General features: G+C 39.8%; 1 protein-coding gene across 1 annotated transcript in view; it reads right to left on the minus strand.

Moving 5' to 3' along the window:
* Positions 1 to 25,536, minus strand: part of NCKAP5 (NCK associated protein 5) — a 354,946-nt gene that overhangs the window by 3,609 nt on the left and 325,801 nt on the right. Inside the window, exons 17-19 of the mRNA XM_053948355.1 lie at positions 25,310 to 25,446; positions 23,814 to 23,943; positions 21,047 to 21,231 (exon numbers count right to left, since the gene is read on the minus strand). Coding sequence (XP_053804330.1) covers positions 21,047 to 21,231; positions 23,814 to 23,943; positions 25,310 to 25,446 — 452 coding nt within the window. The remainder of the gene's footprint in view (positions 1 to 21,046; positions 21,232 to 23,813; positions 23,944 to 25,309; positions 25,447 to 25,536) is intronic.

Here is a 25,536-nt window from a genome sequence, read left to right on the forward strand (position 1 = left end):
AGAGGAGGATTTTGACTGTCTTACTGAAGAATGGATTTACACACACCTCAGGACAGACCAGACTGAATTCATTGGTATGTTCTGCATACATGCAGTATCAATAGTTTTTTTACACCCTTCAAGCACAACCTAGGCTACAATCCTACTTTAATTACACCCTAGTTTCTCATTTCTTTTATAAAGTACATTGGAGAAACTGCAGGGAACGAAAGTACTCTACAAATTTTAAACAAAGACATTGAATTGAGTGAAATTGAAGTGAACTGAAGCCCATCAGAGAAACCTGTTGGCAAAAGATCCTGAGTAGTGAACAATACATCTACAATACATCAGGGATTAAAGGGAAAACGAATTCTAACAGTGGTAGCAAAATTTATTAGCAAAACAATTCAGAAATAAGTTATGGGTATTTTTTGGACACAGAGTTGTCCTTTTTAGGTGTCCTTGTGCCCAGTTACATCCTTCTGTAAAAAAACCTGAAACTTCCTTTCTTTAACACATAGAAGAAAACTCATAAGCAAAAACAAAACTTTAGGCAGAGATATTAATGTAAGAATCTGCACAATCAACAAATCATTTTCTCACAAAAACACAATTACATACATTCCTAGAGCTAAAAAGTCACTGGTCATTTCTTTAACCTTGTGTGTCAGAACAGAAATGTTAACCCAAGTTAAGAATTTTTTCTCTAGTTACTATAGATACAACTTGTAAAAAATTAGCAAAGAGTGTTTGTTTAGATTCATCCTTAAATAAGTTTCTTATTATTCACGGCAGTCTCAAAAGCTGCTAGATGAATCAAAAGGCAAAAGCAAAACAACCATAGTTAGAATTTGATTGAAAAATTGTGTACTTGGTTACCTAGTATCTTTGGGGTTTTTAATGTAGATTTGCTATTGACTGCAGCAGAGTCACAGCTATAACAAAGAACAAGGGTTACCCAAAGAGGTTAGCATTGTTTATTTTAAAGTAATTAGTTCATTAATGCATTTGAGAGTCACGCTGAAGTGACTCAGCAGCTGTTTCTGCAGAGTGGAACGTGAGGCGGGTGTGCCCCTCGCCCAGGAGGGCTGGGTGAGATTTGGTAGGAGGTGTAGAGAGCCCCTAACCTCTAAGCCATGTTCTCCACTCAATTCTCTCCTGTGCCAGGAGTGGCTTTCTGTGTAGTGAACAGGTGGTTTTGTCACCACAGCAAAGAGAAAGACTCCATGATTTTGCTCAGTGCTGCTACAAGAGCTAAGATGGACTAACAGCACAGGATCCTTCTGAGCAGTAATGCTTAAAACCATTTCAGCCTTAAAGTGTTGACTTTGCTGCTGACTGTTCTGATCTGTTCTGTGAACAAGGTGAGTGCTGCATTTGGTGTGGACTCTATATGTTTTCCTAAGTATTAATTAAGGGAAAGGAACATGTAGTCAGAGATTTTGGTCTACAAGAGACAGATAACAGAAAAAAAGGCCCAGTGCAGACAAGAACTGTAGTTTTCACAGCCTCTGTAACAGCTCTGGCCCATCACCCTAAAGCAGATCAATGGTTAGCTTCTTTTACTTATCCTAAGTGTATTTTTGTCTGGAAAATCTGTACCATTATGGCCTCAGGGTATGGGGAGCATCTATTGTTCTACTCCACTGTATAGGTGGAGAGCTTCCACAGCTGGAGTTTCTTACCTGCCCAGTGTGGGGTGCCTTGCACCACCTGAGAGCAGTGAGCAGTTGTCAGAAGAGGAGAAACTCTTCCTGACATACACAGACATTCATCACGAGCCACATCACTTTGAAATAAACCCATGAGTCATGAATCAGAATAATGTTTCCTTGCTGGCAACATCCTAAAGGGAATAACTAAAACCCATTAGTGATGTAATAAAATCTGGCATGTCACTTCAAGCACAGCAAATTAGGAAAACAAAACTAGCCTGCAGTTACACTGATACATTATAAATAGGTGTTATTCCTACATTAAGACATCAAATTAGGTTTTCTGCAAACTGTAAAAATGAGAGGTTACATGTGGGTAGAATGCCTTTTCAGAGCTGTGTGATCAAGGACCAGGAAGAGCTGCAGCCCTTCTGAACAGCACAAGGACTCCTCGGGTGTAGTGGGAAGGAGGAGCAGGGAAGGATGGGCTGGTTCACAGAGAACAGAGGACCCCACACTCGTGTGCAGGAAGGAAAGCAGCAGCAAGGCCATTTCTTGAATGTGGTAACACACAGGAGCTTTGATTATCTGGAGGTCAGGCTATGCTTATGAGTCCCGTCAGAGCCCAGAAATAGCAATGAACCATTCTGCAGGATAAATGTATTTTCCAGCTGTCTAAGTTTAGTTAACCAGCACCTTAAAGAGCTCAGAATCACTTACAAAAAGGAATAAAATGAACTTTATTTATGTCTCTCATGCATTGGGCAATTTAGTTTTTAGATTAACACAAAAGCAAGAAGGGCATTGCTTCAAGTGAAGTATAACTGCAAAACACTATTGGGTAAAAACAACAAAATTGCTATGAGAATTAAACATAGATCAGCAAAATCAATACTTAATTGTATAACTCAAGGACTTTCGTTTCAGATCTGATCTCTAATAGAAGATACAAAGTATGCTCCCTTTTGTTTTTTTTTTAGTTATTGCTCATCACTTTATTGCAAGGGAAAACAATTTTTTAGATTTTACTTTTTAAAAATTGCTTGTTACTTTGTCTGCATATGCTCAGGGTAAACTTGATCCCAGGAGCCACTATTTCTTATTTTAAATTCACAGTTCTTCCAATTTAGCTGTCCTCTAACTCCTGTAACTGCTTTGTGTTTATGACACAACGGGTCTAAGTGGGATAAGCTGTTGCAGCACCACGTAGGCTGCTCATACAGAACCTGTTCAGTGGGACAATTTTAATACTTTCACAGCTTCTTGTAGAGCAAGGAGATACAGGGCAGTTTTCTGACCAGAGATGTACTGGTCTCATCAGAAGTAACTTCTCACTGAATTCTCTGGTGTCACACCATCGTTTGCAGTAGAAGGTGTCATGTGAAAAGGGTTGGGCAGTGGCTGTCTGTCCTCCAGCCAGGACAGAATGCCATGCAGGCTCTGTGCAAAGTGAACAATCTCCAGATCTCACTGAACATCAGGTGAACAAGTAACACTCTGCAGTGAAAATAGTTACACAGCCACATCCAGCAAACTACAAAGGTGGAAGATGTAACTGCGTGACCTCTGCTGCATTACAGCTGAGCTAAAAATGGGATGTTTGAACCTCTTTCTCTTTAAAGCATAACTTTAAATAATAAGATAAGCCTTGCTCTCCATTGTACATTGTCAGAAGCTTTCATCTATTTTCTGGACTGACAGTAAAATAATTTCTGAAATAATGAATCATTTTTCTTTTTTCTACTTGAGCAGAAATCCCCAAATTATTTTGCTGTAGTAGATAATGGCATTCTCAGAGACACACCATCAGATTTCCATGATAAACAATAAGTGCCAGCTTCTTTTGTGTTAAGAAATGCATTGCTAGGAAGCATTTTTAAGTTAATTAGTATCTTCAGCAGCTGATAGGAAAGCCAGATATACATTGGTATGTATCATCCCCTGATGGTATTATGGGTAATGTAACAATGACTATGTAATCAAAGTTTACCTGCTGTATTTCAGAGTATAAAGAATCTACAAGTATATTTCAGTATCACAAGGAAAGCATTTCTCATGATCCTGAATTGTAAGTGAATTACCTTAGTAGAAAAATAACTGATTAGCACAAACTGTTTATGATCCATAGCTGCAGATCTGGACAAAACAGCTATTGCCTAATGAACTGAGGAGTTGAAACTTATCTCGTCTGTAGCTTGAATTCTTGTGTGGTTTAGGAGATAAAAGACTTTAGGGAGTTGGGCCTTATGCTTTCAAAAGCAGAATTTTCATAAAATGATGAGATGACTCAGTACATTCAGCATTCTAATGCCAAGATTATCATCCTCATACATGAATATTTCCTTGACATGACAAGACTGTTTGACCTGATTAGGTTTATACCAACCCTCTTTGAACTTTGGCATAATTCAATAAACCAGGATGTTGAGGTCTGAGTTCCCAGGCTTTTTGCCTTTGTTCAGGTACAAACTGAATGGCAAAAATGTTTTCTCACAGTGCCTCAGAATGGCCACTGGCTGCATCAACTCTGCATGGACGAAGCTTATTTAAAAAGGAATAAGAAAATACAATTCTAAGTGGCAATACCTCAGAAAGTGATAATGGTGCTGGTGCTCAGCCAAGTGTGTTGAGGCAATGTATTAAAAAGAAAAGCAATTAAACACCAGTACTTTCTCCAGAAGGCAAAGCACAGCCTCACTCTGTTCACGTTGGCAGAATCACCAATTTTGCTTCTCACAGAGGGAATCTACCCACTAAAAGCAATGCTTAGTGCAATCAGAACCTCACCACGAGGCATTAAGGAAGAAATATCCATGGTGAGAAAGGAAGCTGTTACTCAGTTTTTAGAACCTGATGGACTGAAAATGAACAAGAGATGTATAGGATTCACTTAACTTCTCAGAGATCCTTTTAGCTTTACTTGTAGAGGGAGTTAAATAGCAAGATTTTTCTGATTTTCTAGTGATTGAAAAAAATGGCAGTGAAAAAAAGTCATACTGAAAGGTAAGATTGGTGCCAAAGGTACTGAACTTGACTTAACCATTTGAAGATAAAGGTCACTCTGCCTTGACAGAATTATATGAAGGGTTATGTTGTCAGTGATAACCAAATGGTACTGGAACTATGCAGTCCCTAATAACTTCACTGTTTCAGTCTTCATCAGACTGTATTTTACCAAGGGGGTATAATTTTATTCTAGAATAGAGGTTTGGTTTTTTTTTTTTTTTTTTTTTTTTAATTGGGATACTTACATAGACCTGAATCCAGGAGGGGAAAAAAGTATAGCTTGAAGTTGTTTTGTTTGTTTGTTTGTTTGTTTGTTTGTTTTTAAATCCAGTACCTAATGCATTTCTTAAAGATACAGGTTCTATCTCCCATTTGACTGATGAGAAAAAATCCTCTCACACTCAGTAAATGCAGGATTGTACTCATATAACATATAATCTCAATGACATTTTTAGTAATCAGAGTAATTTTTTCTGTATGGCTGAACTATTCTCAGACTACTGTTTCTGAGTATTAGCTGTGCTCTTACCTGTCTTCATCTTTCCCCTTTGGCTTTTTTGAATAAGCCAATTCATTTTGGTAGTTACAAAGACACTTATTCCCCATCTCTCTAGTGATGCCTCAGCTCCTGTAATGTCTGTATGTCATTCACCTGGAATACTGGAACCGGAAAAATGGAATTGCACTCCAAGACTGTACTGCAAAAGGTAATTGCAAGTGGGTAAGGATTTTCCTCCCTAGTAATCCTGTCTTTTGTGCACTGGACTAGATTCATAGCCTGTGACCATCCAGCTGACCTGTGGGTAAAAAACCAGAAGCAGTAGAAAGAGAATAATGGAATAACAGGACTGTTTAGGTTGGAAAAGACCTTTAAGATCATTGAGTGCAACCACTGAAGAAGCAAGATAATGTGGCAGGATCAAGAGGAAATCAGCAGGATGACAAAAACATGGAGGAATAATTCTCCCAGCTATGAAGACTGGCTTGTAGTGGGCATTAAGAGGGCTGTGCTGTCTGGGGGAGAGTTCAGTGAGCATGAATCTCTGCTGGGGGACCTGCAGAGGAAGGAAAGGGAATGTCCCTTCTTGCAAGTTCTCAGAAAGATTCAGGGAGGTAGTTTAAACAAAGTTCCACAGCAAATAGGGCTTTTTTTACTTTTAGCCTCTGAGGAGGAAAGGAATTTGGGAAGAGACAAACAATCTTTCCAGACCCATCAGTTTCCCTCTGTGTGACCGCAATGCTCAGCCGCTGCAGAGGGAGCCTTCATGTCCACAGAGCACACACATCAGAGCTAAAGCTCTTCCAAGCTCTCACCAGGAATACAGAGGTCAACATTTTAGAATTTGAAAACAGGGTCTTCTTCATGGTTAAAAAATTCTGAATTAGCTTGCTTAAACCCCAGTCCAAGAACATAGTTTTTTTTACGAGCCTGAAGCTGACATTTCCCTTTCCACTACAGATTTTAATCAACTTTACATAACTCTACATAAAAATAGAGATTTTTTTTACCTCTAATGATTCTAACCAAAACCACTGCCCTTCTGTGATACCTGGCTTCTGAAAGGCACTAAGGGAAGAAATCCACTAGGTGTGCTCTCCTCTGCACCTTCCCTAAGTGAGGGGTAGGGGCTGGGGCTGGGCAGTCCTGCACTGGGATAAGTGCTCCTGGAGGAGCAGGGGCAGAGGGTAGAGCCCAGGATGCCTTCCCAGTAAATCTATAGCAGCCTGAACCACATGCACACTGTTTTCTGATGCTGTGCAATGAGACTAGAGAAGTTCCTTTGTAACCAGAGAAAAGTGGGACAGGATAGATGCAAATAATGATGTTGGTTACATGACTGCGCTTGCCACCTCTCCAGCTGATGTTATGAGCTGAGTTTCAGCACTGATTCAACCAAAGCATGAATTGCAGATGGAAACCTATGTTTTAAGTTCATCTGCTAACAAATCCTACATAACAGTACAGTCATCTACATGGACCTTCTAAATTTATGCAAACAATTTATCTCTGCTGTAGGGCAGAGTGTTTCAGGGACAGCAGCACTACGCGCACAAAAACCCAAGACGGAGTTTCAGGCACAGGCTGCAGAACCAAATTAAAGTAGAAGGATAAATCCTCTCTTGCAATTTTTAGTTCATTTCAGTACAGCAAGTTGTATCAATAAAAAGCCTATAGTATAAGTCAGCTAGAAAATAAATGCTATGAAGGATGTTCCATTTTATGTTGTTTGAATTTGATTAGTGATTAGTCCTGGTGGTTAAACCACATGGGAACAGTAATCAAGGGCTCTCTACTGCAGTTCTGCAGCAAGGGGAAAACACAGTTGGCTCATGTCCTATTCCATGATGGGATATTAACCTAAAATCTAATTAATATATGAATGAATTACATTTCTAGAAACATACTATATTATAATCAATTTTAAGTGAGTTCCTAACAGGAGATAAGATGAAGAAAAAGCTGTAGAATTACCGGAGGCTGATAAATTCTGTTTACTGTGACTGATGATTTTTATGGAGGATAATTTTACAATCCATCAAACTTTTGTCAGTTCAAGAATCATGCTGCCAAACGTATGCAGTAAATTAATTTTTAAATTTACATATTTATTAAAAATCTTATTGAAAACAGCAGGAAGTAAGCCTTGTTTGAATAATAAAATAACTTGTTATTCTACTGGAAAGAAAACAAAAAAAACCCAACCTTCTATTAGGATGATTTTATAGCAAGGCAATAATTATAAACAACTACATGAATTAGTTAACCAAACACTGTATTAAATAGCCAACCCAAAAATTAATCAAGAATTTAGAAAACCTTTTGGAAGATAATCAGTTAAAAAATGCAGTTTAAAAGCTAAGAAATCCACGGCTGAGTTTCAGATGTGCTGGAGGACAGGTTTTCCAACCCAGGGCTGCTGGCTGGAGCTCCTGGATTCCTGGGGAAGCCCTGGGGAGCTGCAGGTGCCTGCCTGTGCCTGAAGGTGCTGAGGAGGAAGGGATGACAGCAATGCTTCCACGCACGTGGCCACAGGGAGGTGCCCACTGGGATGTGGGATCTTTGCTCCCTTCCCTGCAGTTTTCTTTGGCTGCTCCTGACACTGGGGCCAGCCCTTAAAACACCTACTTTGTGTGTACAAAATGCACACTGGGGTATGTGCAGGGAATAGGCAATTCATGTCTGAAATGCTGATGTCCTTTTTTAAATCTAAAGGATGCTTAAAAAGAAACACTGTTTCTCTATTATTAGGAGAATTAAGAATTAGAATGATTAGAAATAATCACAATTAAGCAGAGCAATGCTGGGCACCAAGACGACCACTGCTACAGATGCAGATGGAAGCTCCTACAGCCAGGAGATTTATAAATGTTGAATTTGCCTCCTCACTGAATTAAAGCACTGATATCCATTTTGATTAACATGCATGTCATCTGGCTGTGATCCGAGGGGAATTTTAGGTAATTTATGGATTTAGATGTGTTTACTTCATCTTTTAGAAATGAGTACATCTGTTTCTGGTCATGAGAAGCTCTCTCCTGCTTGGTGGCCCAGCCAGGCATACAGAATGTCTCCCACTGGGATCTGGCAGGAGGCATCGATGGTTGCAAACGTTCTTTGAGGGGCACAGCCTTGAAACAGAAAACTCAAGGACCAAGTGCTGGACAGACCTTTGCCTTTCCACCTCCAGCTTCCCTGGATACCAGCAAAGCTCAGGTTAAGCATCTAACAGGACCTGAAAGGGAGGTAACTGTGCTGAGCCCCCCTGGGCTGTAAAAAACCCTTCCTAGGTTGTGAGGTGATATTTTGGCAAGGTGATATTTTGGCAAGGCTTTCGAGGCTTTTTCAGAGAAAGAAGGCACAGTGAAAAGATACATTGGGAACCTTGGTTTTGTGGGTTCTGACTCCTCTTGTCTGGCTGTGAGAAAACCCCAGTTGGGTATGGCTGAAGAAGGAATTTGGTGTGAAGAAGCAGCATAGGCTCCTCCTCCCACAGTGGGCTTCCTGCAGGGGAAGAATACTGTAGTGGGGTTTTTTTGTATTGATTTCACTGCAATTTCTATAAAAAGAGAAGTGTGTGAAGTGATAGCTGCCACGTGACTGGATCTCTTGGACAAATGCTTTAGGACATTTATTGACCTTAGCAATGCAGAAGTGTTACTGCAGTATCAATGCTGCAACTGCAGTGAGGTACTGGTGATATAGAACGTGTTCCTATGCCTAAACCACAGATTGTAATATTGTTAATATAATAGGCCACTAGGAGGACTAAAATACAAGTGGAATTCATGCAGACACACTGTACAGTTAACACACACTCATGTTTTGAATGCCCCAAGATGATACAAACAGAAAATCAGGATGAAAATACAGAACAAAGCAGTTGCCAGGCCCTACTAGTGAATGAATAATCTGAAAAAAATGTTGCTGAAAATGAGCAGGCATTTAATATTTATTAGAATACAAAAAAAAAAAAAAAGTCTTTAAAGTGTTCTTTTCTGCAGTATCTTTAGATTATTCAGGATTCAAATACTCATAACAATGGAATAAAACTTTGCTAGTTTTTGCAAATACTCATAACAATGGAATAAAACATGCAGAGGCATGGTTAGGAGCCCTGTATGGACAGCAGGACTGCTGAAGGTGGTAGAGTTCTGCCCATGCAAAACTCTTTGCAGGATCAGGGTGTGAATTTGCTTCTGATATTCGGAAAATTCCTCATCAGAGGAGCGATGTGTTTATGGCTAGCCCTTGTAATGCAAGATCCCATCTTGAGCAAGAATGCTTGATGAGAATATTAAGTGATAATGATTATTTGCTTAGTGCTGCTATGGGGCTTTCAAAGCTCTCAAAGCAGCCTGCTAACAGTACTAGATTAAATTCCAAATGCAGCTGGAAGGTATTATTTATATTCTTTATTTAAAAAATGGGGAATTTAATAGCAAGAGAGGCTTAGCAATTTGGACATTCAGCCAGAACATCACCCCTATCTCCACAGTCCTGCACTCCTGTCTGTTAAGCTTTTTGAATGTATTTGAATATTTTTTATTTGCAGGCAAAAATTTCTCCGTGGAAAGGCAGAGGCCTCACAGAGATTCTCACTAGGGAGCATCTGAAATACTCTTCAACATACAGAACCTGGCATTTAATCCACTGAACGTGGTAGTTAATCAAATGTTTTCCACTGACTTTAGTAGAGTTTGGATCAGACTCTTGATGCATTAGAGAAATAAATTATTTAACTTACTGAGTTCCCCTAGAAACAAAATATTGAGCTGCAAACAAAGCTAACAAACACCAAATGGGATGCCATCTGCTGCAATGAACAGAACATGACCAGTTCCCCTCATGCTTGAGATTTCTCCAAAATACAATTTGAAATACGTTTGTTAAACTCCCAACTGTCTCAAAAAATTGGCTTAGCACAGGTTAGCAAATTCTAGTGCCACCAGCAGTAGCAAGGCAGGCTTTGATGTATCAACTGGAGTTGTTGATGATTTCATTCCTATTGGAGTGCCCTGTGAAAACTCCCAGGGTTTTGTGCTTAGAAAAGCCTATAGAACCTACAGATATTTGTCTTCATGCTCTGTGCCCTGGGGCCTATGGACTCGGAGTGGTTTCCCCTGCTGAGTAAATATGAATGGTAATTATCCACATCATGCTGCTTTCATAAATCTGGATTTTTCTATCCTTTGACATCCAGGCTCCATGCCTACCAGAGAAACAGGATATGGAGGCAAAAGTTCTACTTCCCACAGATATCTCTGCCAGGAATGGCACGAGATAGCTGAAATCCCAAGTCCCTGCTTTGTATGAAAGTTTTTGGCTGTGGAGGAGAGAGAGTGGGCTCCCCAACACTTTCACAGGAACAGAAGGACAGCGCTGAGCTAAAAGCAGAGCGTGTGACGCCTGTGGGTGACATCAGCCTTAGCCCCCTTTCCTCTTCCCAAGCACACTAATTGGGCAGCCAGGCAGCTTCTATGGAATGGAGGCAGAAACCCAGCAGGATTTGCCTTGTAGAACAAGACAAGAAGATAAATGTCTTCATACCTAAATTTCCTGCCCAGCCAGACACTTCATCTTCTCCCATCACCACGGCAAGTGATGAAACTGCCACAAACAAACAGAAGCTCCAAAGACAATTTAGTATTTAGCAGTCAATCAGGAAGGCTCCAGCCCTCACATCACACAGCTTCTAAATGGTGGCTGCTGTCCTTGGCTTGCTCTGCTGCCTCTGTTTTCAACACCATGCCACTAATGATGTCATAGCACAGCTCCCATGTTCTCACCATGGATTTTACTTGTAGAAATGCTGTATTAGAAATGTTGAGCCCTCTGTACCCTGGCTTGCCGTAGTGGTTCTGGGAAACATTAAAAGGTAGGATGATGTTCCTATGATAGCGATAGTAGAAATATTCTGTAAAATGGTACAAATGAAAGTTTTAGCTTTTTCCAGTTGCCCATGCACTAATGTTATGGAAAATGCAATACAGAAATGGATTTAAAAATAAGAAGATTTTCATTATGATATGATCTTAATGGGAGCACAGTAGGACCAGATTAGAAATGCACAGTATTTGGCCTTCCTTTTAACTCGGGGGAAATGTCTGCTGGTGTTCCATGTCATTGCCCACAGAAGCAGGATGTTACAGACCAAAATTCTGCCAGTTAGAGGGAGAACATCGAAACCAATTTTCAAGCCCTCTATAAACTCCATTATTTTCACAGGATCCAAATAACATGAATCGGTCAGAGACATCAGCAAGGCTGCAGATTTGCAGCACCCTTGAAAACCGGGCAGCTGAAGTGTCTAAATATCCATTTAGGCACAGCCATTAAGAAAAGAAGCTTGAAGAAACCATGACCTTTATTTTTTACTGATTAGAGGCCATAAAAAAGTCTCCTCTTAGTCTATGCAGAGAAAAATAATTCTTGCAAGAGCAACCAGCAATCATGTGCTGTCTGCTCTGCTACTTCTGCTCCTCAGTTTCAGGCATTGTCTGAAAATCTTTTACATTTCAAATCTACTCTTTGTCCTATTATATGTGTTACCAACAAGTCTCCCAATCTGGCAACTTTTTTTTGTTAGAAGAAATATCATAAACTATTACTGCATAGTTAACGTTTTAATTTTATAAGCCACAGCAACACACTCTATTCATATTTAATTTCTTCTTTTCCACCCACTTCTGCTTTACTCTTCATCCTCCCAAAACCTTGTTTTACAGTTTGCTTTACAGAGCATTCAGTAACCCATAGGATATGTGCATATGTAATAGGATGTCAGAAAAATCACTTTAAAGTGTTTGACTGGCAATTTTTCAGATAATAATCACTCGGGGTTTGATTTGCTGAGAATAACACTAGAGTAGCTAAGAGAAGTTCTTCAGGCTACAATTTTTTACAGTAGGTAAAATTTTTAGTGACCTCTATTAATGAGGAGGCAAATGATGGAGAAATTGAGAGAAGGTGGCTCTAATGGGAGCAGAGCCATCAGGTTGTGTCTCAGCCACTGAGGGACTGATGAGCAGCTCAGGCTGCCAGGACTCTGACATGTGCTATGGAAACTTGTATCACTCTTGCCTTTGTGAAGGATAATAGACATTTGAATTATGTAACTACATCTTGTGAACTTCCCAAAGTCCCCCGTGTCACTTATTGCTACTAAACCTGCTAATTTTTTTTTTTTCTCCTATCAAATACAAACATTACTTTTCACTAAATTAATATGAATGCTGCAAAAGCCTGAAATTCATGTACTGGGGCCTAAAAATATAGTAAGAGATAAAATATTACACTTTGGAACCTGCTGTGAAGTAGAAAGTTTGAACTTGCTAAAAATATTTACCAATATTTTTCTTAAGAAGAGAGAGTCCATGTGTCATACTGCACAAAATCTAGCATAACTTCTAATTTCAATAAAAGGCAAATCACTTTTGGGAAAGTAATGGAACAAACTATAAACACCAAAAAATTATTTCAATATGTTTTTTGTCAATATTTGATATAAAATACCACATTGATTAGGGTATTATTGTCATGTGCATATGGAAAAAAGAAGCGTCCTCTTAGAAATAATTTGCCAACATATTCTCAGTATATTGCTACAATTCCTGCTACCATCATCTGTGTAACTTACTCCTCATGTACTCTCCTTGGTACAGAACTCTCACACCAAAATATCAGTTATTTCCCACCCTTCTCTGTGTGATGTTTGAGTGCTTTATGCAAAACATATCACTGTTATAGATGGGGAAGGCAAGCTTCAGCTGGAAAAACAATTCACAAAAATTTTACAGTGTTATTCATCTCATTTAACTCTGCTAACCACATGGTCCTCCTGGAGTCAAAATATTTTCCAGCGTCAGAAAACAAACAGCTCACTGAATACACCTCTGTGCCCTACTGCTCTTATCTTGAGTGAGTCAATCCAATGTTTATGGGATATTCAGCTTTTACTTTTATTACTAATATCATTACAACAATTACACTATCTCACCTGCTTACTAATATTTATCATTTGTCACTGTTAATTTGTCCTGAATTCTATTTTGGCCCACAGTATTATTATAAGATTCCTATTCCACAGCGAGAGAAATGAAACCTGCAGCTTTATTTCCAAAGATGGGGGACTGAAGAATGCCTGGTTACAAATGGCAGAAACATGAGTGCACTTTGGGCCATACTGCAAATCACAGCAGCTCCATCTGTCAAACCTCTGAAAAACAGCCCAGAACATTTTCCACTCGGGGAAATCACTAGCAAATTATACTTTTATTATGTATGTACTTTTGGTTCTTATTAGACTAAAGGATCTTCCTACTTACACCTAAGAGCCCCTGTGCCTATGAAATCCAGATGTAATCTCCAGTTATAAAGGCAAATGGACATTGGAGTGCTGGGGATGTGTCTGCAGTGAGCAGGGGGGTGGACAGGGACTGAATGTCTTACCCACACCCTGCTAACTGCAGCTACTCAGCCCTGCTGAGAAATGACCTGGGGTAGCCAGGCCATCAGAGCTGTGACAGGGCAGACTCCCTGTAAATGCACAGCTCTGCACAGCTGCTCTGTGCTGCTCTGCACAGCTCTGCACAGCTGCTCTCTGCTGCTCTGGGCACTTGCATACAAGCAGCTTTGGGCTGACCCTCAGGGAGTCCAGCAAATGAACTGCAGGGCTTTCTGTGACATCTGGGCCAGTGGGTGACGTGCTTATGCAGCTCCCACATGCTGAAAAGACAAGCTTCTCTCTGTAATATGAAATTACTTGCTGAGATGGTGGGATATGGGGTTTCTGCTCCAGTGATCAAGTTTTTCCACTCAGAAAGGGCAAAGTTCTCCCCTCCTTACAGTGCCAAAGGGGTTCAGTGAGCACAAGGCTCCAGCTGTGGCCACAGGACATCTCGGTGAGTTGCTTTAAATCACAAGCCCAGACATCTGCTCCTGGCAGTTGACAAGGCACACAGGAACAGATCACTGGGTGCTGTGAGTGGCTGGGGAGTTCAGCACTTGGTGACCCTGTGCCAGAGGCACTGGAACTGCACCTACATGCCCAGCAATGCCTGAAGCCCTTGGCTTTCCTGTTCCCACTTCCTGCACGTCTTCTCTCAGACTCACATCCAAACCATTCTCCTGCTAGCCTTGCACACCATGTGTTTTAAATGCCACACAGCTTGCTCTCCTATGCCAAAGACTTTCTGTCCCTCATTGATACCCAAATACTCTTAAAACTACGTGCTAAAAGGTACGTAAGTTAAAATGTCACCACCTACCCATCCCCATAAATACACCAACCAAACAGAAAATGGCCTTTATACCAGCTGGAGGGCTAGTCACAATGGGCTTTGGTGGCACAGTACTAAAACTACTGAGGCCATTAATGCTAGAAGCAGAACTACTTCAGCAGATAGCAGCTTCCAGGGTTTTTTTTAGGGTTATCTTTTCCCTAAAAATGTCCCTTGCATACCATTAAAAAAGTTATTTTCTCTCGTGGACACTGCATTCCAAATGTTTTCTCTTGCCAAAGCCTTTTAAAAACTTAAGGAAGTTGTGGAGAATGCTATCAACCTCCTTGCTGAACCACTCTCCATTGCATAATTTTTTACTAAAACTCTCAGCAGAATAAGAAACCTCAGCAGTTTCACCTAGAAGGCACAGGGAGAGAAATGAGTCTCCTAAAACTGCAGCTTTTTACTGTTGCCAAGCCAGTTCCTCAGGCTGGCTGTAAGGATGTTCTTCCACACCACACAACATTTCTCTGAAGTGATGTGTGTCAAGTGAGGCTTTGGTCCCAGAAGACTGCCTAGCTAGGCTTCAAATTGCTTGTTTTGCTGTCTCTTCACTTTATTTTTTGGGGGCAACTTTGATGGCAGGGTATTAGAAACAATAAAGACCTCATTGGGAATATAAGGCTTGGAAGCAGATCTTAAGAGTGTGAACTTGTCCTGTGGAGGGGAAAAAACATGCAGATACGAGTAATTTGTTGATGTCTGCAGATGTCTTAGCCTATTTCTAATTTAACATGAGCAAATCAGACTTTAGGTTAGAAAAAATATGTTTAATTTTGCATTATTCCCATGAGTGGTCAAATCTGCTTTCTTATCAGACCATGCTCCTGTGGTTTTTGTCACTTACATTGTCAAATACTCCTGTATAATTCCCCTGACAACGGGTTTTACATCAACTCAGGCAATTACTCAGACAGTCCCTGCTTTGATGGCAAAAGTATTGCATCACTTATCTGAGAATCAAACCCCTCTGATTACACAGAAAGGAAATCTTGCAGCCCCAAGCCTGTCAGTGGAAAAATCCTATTGAGGCAATTTTGACACAAGTGGGAAATGTGCAGCTCAGAGGTCCCCACGAGGCCACGCTCAGGGATCACATGGGGGTGCTGAGTATTAATACCACCAAATGTTTAACATCACTAGATCACCTCTCTGAACATATGCAATTATTTGATATATTCATTCCTTACTTGCAAGAAAAGCGATGATCTTAAAACACCAAGGATGGATGAATGAGACTGCAGACTTATTTCCCATCTACAGATTGCACAATGGCAGTTTCTTCCTTAATAACCTAGGTTCATCAGGGCTAGGAAAGCAAATAAAGCTGATTCCCTCCCCACCTCATCATCTTCCTCTCTCTTAAGCCTCACAGGAAACATAGCAAAGAAAAGGTGAGGTTTCTGTGCTTGATGTCAAGTAAACTAAATTATGCAATTAGTACACAGAACCCTACTATGACCTAATTTCTGTACTTGATCCTGCCCATCAGGTTATTTCTCTTACTGACAAAGGACCTCTTCTACCTTCCATTAATTTCTGGTATAATAATTTGTAAGAGCTGCTTCAAACTCTATATTTGCAGTAACACACACATTGTACAAAACAAGGCGAGACCGAGGCCATCAGGAGCATTTGCTGTTTTCTTCTGATTGTAACATGACAGAGGTGTTGCTGTCACCAATTTCCAGACAGCAAAACAGGTCCTGCTGGCCCAGCAAAATATCACCCAGGGCTGCTCCAGCTGCAGGTATTCATGTTACATGAAAGTAAAAGGAAAGCAGTTATTTAGTGCTCACCAGAGTGTGCCCTGAGATGTGGTTTCACTCTCCCAAATACAGATGGTAACTATAATAGCTGACTTTTATTAAGTTTCCCACAGAGGAAAGTTTGGGGCAATGTTCATATTTTTAACTTTGGGTTGAAAGTCTGGTATTCAGGATAAAGCAGCTGCTGGTCACGGGAAAGGAAGAAAGTAGTTTCCCAGGGCAATACCTCCTTTCCAGTTTAAAGTCTTAGGATACAGCTCTTCCCAAGTGCTAATTAGACCAAAATCTTTATATTCGGCTTTTCCACATGTGATAAGCAGAATCCTCCCTAAGCACATCTGATAATGGGAAAAAAAAATTCTCTGTGAAAGCAGAGTGCACATGGTCTCCTCAGAATTACTTCAGATACTTAAACATGGAGAGTCCTTTTTAAAAGAGACTTAATTCAAGAGCTGAAGAGCTTCTCTCTTCCAGAGAGAGCAAGGTCTCTCTTCCAGAGAGACCCTCAGAAAGGGTCTCAAAGAACCCAAATCAGGCACACAAACTTTTCTGACACATTCTCCAAGATCTGCCTAAAGAGGTGAACAGTGCAAAAGTACCCAGTGTGCTGCCAGTTCATACCCCAGCTCAAGACTTACTGATCTCTGTAGGAGATGAGATGTAAGAAGAAGCAGCTCAGGCCTTTCTTTATTTCCCCCTCACTCTTGTTTAGTGTAGCCTGCAGAGGTGTCTGGGCTGCTCTAAGTGATGCTGTAATTCAGCAAGGCTGGAACACCCTCTCTGCTATCAGCTTAATGCTCAGAGATCCTGGAGGATGGCAAGTGTTGTACAATTACCAGGCTTAGTCTTGTTTCCAGTCCTTTCGTGGGTATTTTCTCTGCTAATAGGAGGATGTGAGCACAACAGGTCAATCATACAGCATTAACTCCCAATCAGCTTACTCGGCTGTAAAATCCTTGAGTTTATCTGGGAATGCCGCCAGGTCAGTCCTATTTGCGAGTGCAGCCTAAACAGCAGCAACATCTCTAATTTTTCCTTGGCCTGTATTTGCCAGCTCTCTCTAATGTCTACTTGAACTTCCAGACATGGGGATTTGATCTTGTTCATGAATCATCTGTTCCACACACCCAAACCCTGCCGTGGTGGATGTGGCCATAACTCACATTGCACAGGGAAAACTCTTTCCTTACACGAGTCCCCCAGTTCCAGTGCCCATGCAATTAACAAGGTAACTGTGCCAGAAATGCCAGATTTTTTATGTATCTCGTCACAACTAGGGGAAAACAAGAGAAAGTAGAAACTTCTGATGGGTACCAATTCCTTCCATAAGGGATCTTTTCTTTGAAGTTCTCAAGTCATGCTTGAAATCCCAAGCAAGCCTTGATGGTGACTTAAATTGAGTAATAGGGACAAAAGAGAGCAAGAAGGGCTGTATTACAGAGTAAAAGTATGTGATGCTTGGTTAAGGACAGAGAAATAAACCTATTTTTCATAATTCTTTGGGACCACAAGGATGATTAAGTAATAAAACCTTTGACCAACTCAGTTACTTCTCCAAATGGTTCCTGTTTGATTATAAAATATGTTAATATTAAACAATGGGCCTAGGGAAGGGAGATTCCTCCTGTTTTCTTGTGAGAAAAAAGTCACTTGAGCTTTTGAAGTCTAGACAGCAAATTAACTGATGAAATGTGAAATAATTTTTTGATGGCATAAACGAGGTAAGAGCCATGATGTTGGCAAAGTGCTCAGGGCACTCCCAGTGTGCAAGGAAGGAGCAGCTGTTTAATGCAGGGCTCAGTGAAGTTTCACTGACAAGGTGTCTCCCATGGGCTGGCTGCAGTGGACTTCAGATCAGGTGCTGCATATATTGTATTAAACCAGAGAAGTTACTGTTCAAATAAAAATGATTCATTTGATATAAGTAGAAATGAATGTTTCTTGCTTGGAAAATCCTACATGAGGAAAATACACCACGGTTGTTAATTTAGGTGAAAGTTTTCTGCTGACAATTCAATGCATTTTAGTCCTTTCTTTGAAATTGTGATTTGCTTTTCTCATGCAAAATTCTGCAGTGTGCCAAAGGATGACACAATTTCAGAATATGTTTTTCAGGTCAAAATAAAAGTAATGTAAAATTGGTCTTAATGCCAAGAGAATTTAACCAGGATGCTGTTTAGGGCTGTAACAAGTATTTTCCCTTTCAATGTCTAAAAGCTCTTTTTGATTCCTTAAACTGTCCCTGCAGCGTCCCTGCATCACAGTAATGGCCCATCAGTTGTTTCTCTTCTGAAGCTCCTGTACAGTACTTTTTTTGCTGATGAAACTGGCTGTGTATAAACTTTGGAGGCAATGCTGGTGAATGCACTGGTTGGGAAGGAGACAAATCAAATGACAAGTCTGGGCTAAGAGAGCTTCCTGACTGCCTCATTAGAGCCCCCAGTCTGCACCACTGCCATCCTGGAGCTGTACAGCCCAATTTAATTGGGCTCAGAGACTTTCACAGCACACTTGCTCTTCAGACAAGCACTGTAAACTCATTTTGCCTATCATGATGCATTTTTGATATCTTTTGTTTGGTTTCTTTCACATCTTTTGTTTGGTTTCTTTCAAGGCTTGACAAACACCACTTGGGAATTAAATTCAAAGCCTTTACCATTTCCTTTTTCAAAATATCAAATATTATGCATAAAAACTTCATTATTCTCCCCCCAAAATTTATACACATAGAATTTTTTTTTTAAATTTGTTGATCATAAGTGTCACTGTCTCTGCTGTCCCCCTCTTTTTGTGGGCAATGTTGCAGATCACACAGCTCTGATTTAAAGAGACTGTAGATTTTCTTCTGCTGGACAAACTACAGCTCAGAAAAAAATTTGCTGTGCTGTTTCAAACAAGGAGTTCAGGGCAACCTGCTTTTCATGGTTACTTCCTCTCATTTGTCATTCTGAAAAGTTTAATACTAACAGGCAAATCTCTAGTGCTTTTTTCAGCTTTTGCTGTTTAGGGAGAGGCAATGCTGTTTGGAGAGCTATTTCAGACCCTTAAAAAGAAAGCTCAAGAGCTCCGCAACAGAATGCTTGAAAAATGCTGGTGCTGGCTGAGCTACACCTGATGCCTTTTGGTTAAATGATGGAGTTTTACAGGATCCTAATGGATCAATATTTCAACGGCTTTTTTTAGGTTTTGAAGGTGATTGGGCACACTGCAGAGATGTCATATACAAGAAATACATGAAAATAATTAATTAAAAGTAGATGCAACTCTAAGTCACTTTTCTATACTGGAACCAAATCTAATTGCTCTGTTAATAGCAAAAGACCTTGGCCTTCATAAGGCAGAACTGATTTTTATGTGTTTTTTTCATATATATATGCACACATATATAATTAATCTCCTACACATAATTAAGCTATGAATTTCTGGATGTTCAAGATGAGGAATTAAGTGGATGCTCAAATTGTTTTCCTGCACGTATCCTTTTTAACTCCCTACTGCTGCCCTTTTTCCTTTTTTTTCCCTTCGAACTATGAAGTCAGATTATTTAAAATTGTTCTTTCTAATATGACCCACATATATTAAAATTATATAAATATATTAAAATTGAATAATATTCTGGGTACTAATGAAATTGGGTTGATTGGGAAATGAGGCACATACGTTTCAGGATTTTTCTTTTGAAGTTTGTGGTCAATTTAATATTCAGTTAAACAGAACTTTGATGCCAACAGAGTTGGAATAAACAGGAATACTGCCATTTTGTTCTTCATATTCCTTCTGCATATTTGGCCCAGATTCCTGAAAGCTCTAAGACTCTAACTTTGGTTAATCACCTCTGAAGTTGCAAGTCAGAGTCATTTCCTGAAACTGAAAACTGGAGTCTGGGAAGAGATAAAAATTCTTTTTCATTTATGCACTACACCAGTAAATTTCAAACCACCAGCTCATTCCTTATTTTCTGCTACCACCTTTGTTTATAGTGTAACATTCCCAAAATGTGCTGAGTGCTACACATAGAAATAAAAGAGCTTGTGTCTAAAAAGAAGAGCTGGGGACACAGACTGAACATGGAATCAAAATTATTACACTGGATCATGACTGGGTGTCTCTACTTTCAAAAAAAATTGGCTTTTTAGATCAAAGGAGAGAGGGAAGGGAGTGAGATGATGAGAGGAGAAGGCATGAGAACAGAGGAGGAAAACAACAGGTTGGAAAGTTCCTCTTCAGGGTTGCTGTGACTGTGTGATGTCAGTTCAATACTTCTAGACACAGAAAAGCGTCTAGAAGTGGATTCACATGAAGTAAGAGGAGAAAACAAATTTGTTTCTGTTTAGCACCAAGGTCAACCCCTCAGATCAGGACTGATCTTCATCAAAATAATGTTTAAAACCATCAAATCTGACACCAGGATCTCAAAAAAACCCAGAAAATAGGTTATTTCCATAGCATAATTTCATTTGAATTTTCAGGAATACTTTTCCAGAGTTTTAAGTAATTTAATACAAGTTGTTCTATATAAACTATCTCATTATATGTGAAGGAGCAGCCTTAAAAGACAAATTTGGTATTTACTTGCTAGATTTAAATTTCAACTCCTCACTAATGGTGGAGTACAAGCACTAACCTGTCTCTACTTGTCAATTTTTTAAGTCTAATTCTGTGACAGTTGAGCATTCAAATGTAACATTCTGTTCTAAAAATATTCATATCTTTACTCTTCTGCAGGTCATGCTGTTTTTTCAAGTCTGCCTGGTTTTAATAATCAATCAACAGACTGAGTTAAAAAACAAAAGGGAAGTAAAAATAATAATGAACAAAATGAGAAATTATATAAAAATTACAGTAACTCACACTTGGGCTCTCCTTGGTCTTGCTGTCTTTACTGGAAGCTCCACTCAGCTGCTCAATTAAACTGTAATGTGCTAATTGTTCAGGTCCATCTCCAAAGTGGCCATAGAGACTGTGTTGGTATAAATCCAAAATCGACATTGGGTTCCCCAAAAACGACCTTCTCTGACTTTGTTTTTCCTGCACAGCTGCAAGAGATGTAACAAATAACATCATTATGACAGTCTACATAGATTTTAATGTAATCTTACAGTTTTAAAATGTATTTAAATTGTTTTTTAAAGTATCTGAAATTCAATGCAATAGAAACATTAAAAATACTACCTTCTAATTCTCCAATGCATATACAGGGGACTGTTAACACAGTGTTTGAGCTGGAGGAGATAGTATGAGACAGACAGAATTCATTTCAATTTCCTTTCTTTTCAAATTATAGACAAGGTGGTTAATTTGGGGGATCTTCCCACTTAATTATTTGCAGCAAGGTTCTGTTTTTTTCTTTTTATAGACTTACATGGCAGATGTGCTAAGTTCCTTTAGCATACACTTCAGTTTGGCTGTACTTGGGAGTTCTTTCCTTTTCACTACATTTTTAGTTAATGAATACAACAGCATAAAAAATACACAAGTAAGGTAAGAAAGTGGTGCTGGTTTCAGAGCCTGCTGTAGCACAACAACATTAGGAATAAAGCCCTGCTTTCTGAAGTCCAAGGCTGAAAACTCATTCAGAAGAACAAAATAAAACCAGGGGAATTTTTTGCAGCTTGATGAAAGCACACAGGAGACAGATGTTTATGTGAACATTAAGTTCTTTCCTCACAATTCTTGTTACACGAACTTCAACTCTGCCTTATAACCTACAGCCTTAGGAGAAGGTCTGCCTCCAATGCCTCTACAGAATCACATCAGGGTAGAACCAATTTATGAGAATGAAATCAAAACACTTTCATGGTTGGAAGAGAAGGGTCTGGAATATTCGGCATATTCCCTGTTCCTCTACTGACCTTCTCTGTAACATTGGGCAATGCCCTGGGAATCTCATGCTAAGCCCATTAAATCAACAAAAGTCTTATCATTGACTTTTAATAGCCCTTTGCATTGGACACTCAGTCTTTCTGTTCCCTGCTCATAAATGGAAAATGAAAATCACTCCAACATTATAATTGTGCAACCAGTGAGTTTGGGGATTCAGCTAATAAATGCAATTATCTATTAATATAAAAATATTCTCTGTGGATTGGTTTGCTGGAGCCCCTGCCCCAGCCTCATATGGATGTTTTGAGGTTATATCAATTGTGTGCATAAAGACACTGAGACCTTTGAACACAGAATGGGATAAAGTATGGTTGTTAATTCCATGTCAGAACAGCATTTAGAGAGCACAGAACAGAAACCCTGACTATGAGGAATGAGCACAGCAGAAATACTTTTGCAATAATGTGTCATAATCTTCTATTTGTCTCAATCACAATTACATATTTTATTCTCTTACTGGCTCAAAAGGGAGGCATATACACAAAATTAATGAATCCCTGTGTAAGATGGTGACCCCAAGTCATTCTTAAATATCATTAAACTTGGAATCTGCTGCCATTTAAAGCAACTGCTAACACATGATAAAAATAGGGTTTGTTTTTTTTTTTGCAAATTGTGATGAATGTAGGAAAGAAAATAGCTTACTTACTTCTTTAAAAAACACATTTGTTGCATTAAAATATGCTTTGTAAAAGCAAAATCTGTAAAAAGAAGTGTTTATGGTATGACTAAAATGACTTGCAGTATTTTCTACAGATTAAACCCACAAAGCTGCAGCAGTAATGTAAATAAATGATCCTGGCTTCCTATTCTGCTCTCTCCCATGGAATCACAAGCAATGGATTAGCTCTGAAAATGCCAAATGTCAGAGACACTGAAGAGCACAGCATCCAGCCACCCCTGGTGCTCTCTGTGCCATTGTCACCGCGGCGTGGTGCTGCAGGTGCTGACCTCTGCCAGGCCAGGCTTGGGGCTGCTCAGGGCATCAGCTCCCAGGCTGGTGCCAAGACCTTGCACTGGGCAGAATCTCCCAGCTGCAGGGACCCGTGGGCTGCGAGGACAAGGACAGAGCTGCCCTCCCCTCGCTGCCCCCAGGGCACACATCTGCACTGCAATGGGGCTCCCAGCACAGCAGGATGGTGATCAAGACAAGGCAGCAATTTCCCAGGTTATTAAACACACAGAAAACTATTATCTCAAGAACTTCACTTAATGTATTTTTATCTACTGGAATTCAGTAAATTCCGAATTGCCATCAATTCTCACTAAAAGCTTTCTTACTTGAAAGCTGCAATATATACAGAGAGGAAAATGAGAGAGAGTTCACTGTGGCACCATAACCAACATCACCTTGATACAGAGGTTGGGAAACTGTGGCCTTGATCGCTGCATTATTTCAACTGGCTGTATAACAAAAAAGAAAAAAAAAACCACTATATTTATAGTTACCTTTCCATTTTGTAATAATGTAATTATTTTTATTTGCACCACAGAGGTTTATGTATAAAAACCTACAAGTTAAGCCCCCACTAGCAAAAACTGTGGAAGAGGGGAAAAAGCATGTACGCATAATAAAAAGAAAAAGGTAATAAAAAGTTAATGGAAAATTAGACTGAAGAAAGATTTGGGGTTAGAAAGTGAAATCTAGACAGAAAGTTCAATGAAGGACACCATCTACTGCTGAGTCAGTGTGGGGATGAGGGACATACATCTTTATGTACCAATTTTCAATTACCTTGTCTGTTGCTCTTTGTTAACTCCACAAGAGTCTCCTCTGCAGTTCTGAAATAACTGGTTTTGTACTCTGGCTCTGGCTCACTGTCAGTGCTGCTGGCTGAGTACGTGCACACCCTTAGAGCTGTGTCCTACACAAAGAAGGGTAGGGCAGCAAGTCAGAAAATGCAAATATATCAAAATAATGCTGAAGATAGTATTGGGAGTAGCACTTTTTATATTCATCATGCAGTATAAACAGGTGGTTCAACTGGGAAAGTCTGCATTACCAGTCTAACTCCTTCAGGTAAGTAATCATCAGTCTGACATGGGGGAAATAATCCATTCTTGTCCTGCTACATCCCCTGAGACAGTCTGGCAGAAACAATTTTTAGAAGTTCTCAAGTATGTTTTATACAGTCTATTTGTAACATGCAAAATTATCACACCACAAATAGTTTGCTGCAAGCAACACTAGAGACAATTAGGATGGCCAGTAGACAATACACCATTTCTGCATCAGTAAATCCTAGTTATTTCCTAAATTCATGTCACTTGTCCTGGTACTTATATTACAGTACAGGAGAGCCCTTAGTTCCCAGGTGATTCCTTTGCCAGCTCCTTCCAGGAAGCAGTATTATTGATTTTCTTCTGGGAATAAAGAGGAACACTGACAGCTCTGGACAGCTTCTAATCATGGAAGGCCTGAAGGCTCAAACCATTCAGGAGCAGCAGCTCAGTACAATAAACCCCCCAAACCAGGCAGGGGGAAGCCAGGCCTGATGCTGTTGGGGTGATGGCATATACAAACACCACCTACCACCCCTACTCTGGTGCCTCTAGTGAGATTTTAATTCTCTTTCTCTAAGAGGGGTAATAATTTCTCCATCTTTCCATCCATGCTGCAGTTTTTAACTGATACAGAAGGACATCCTTTTGTTAGGAATCACACACTCTCCTTGTGGAGAGGGAAGCAGAGCTGAGGATACCTGCATGCAGCCAGGAATGCCCAGCATTACAGATTGCAAATCAGCTGTAGTCCCAAACAACCCACAGAAACATGTTAGAGTACACATGGTAGGAACATTCTCTAGAGTATTTTCCTGTTCAAAATACTTCCATAGCACCTCTCAAACTCTCATGCTACACAGCCATACAGACAAGGAAACCTAGTCCTGGGGAAAAAAACAATCCCAATCTCATGAAAAGCAACAAACAAGATCAACTTTCTAGAAGAGAAGAATGAGGTAAAAGGTCTCCATTTGCTTTTCTAAAAGCGCCTGAGAGGATTTTAATTAAAACATGTTTATAACCAGGAGGACAAAGAACCTTTAGGTGCTGTATTATTATTACTGATAAATAATGAGACAGCAAATGAGGGGTAAGGAAGTAAATGCAGCTGTCAGATTGTTAGTTACTCTTCACACCATATTAAAACACTGGCCATTAAAACACTGATACCTCTACACTGGCCACTGTACCCATGTCATTTAAGAGATGCCACTACTTATCTTATACCTTTGGTTTAGTAGTTTTCTTGGGGGTCCACTCCGGAAGAACTTTTTTATTTTCTACAGTCTCTTCAGTGTGTTCTAATGAGGCAGAGGTCACAGAGCTTGCTTCTTGTTCACTTTGCTTTGCAAGGTTAATTGTTCCTGAATTAAGGGAGACATTATTTAAATTCTAGGTCTCATCAGCATCTTCATGACAGTGTGTCAATTATAATTCAGTAAAAACTGGGGGCA

Source organism: Vidua chalybeata, chromosome 7 (assembly GCF_026979565.1).
Source record: "Vidua chalybeata isolate OUT-0048 chromosome 7, bVidCha1 merged haplotype, whole genome shotgun sequence".
Classification (NCBI taxonomy): Eukaryota; Metazoa; Chordata; class Aves; order Passeriformes; family Viduidae; genus Vidua; species Vidua chalybeata.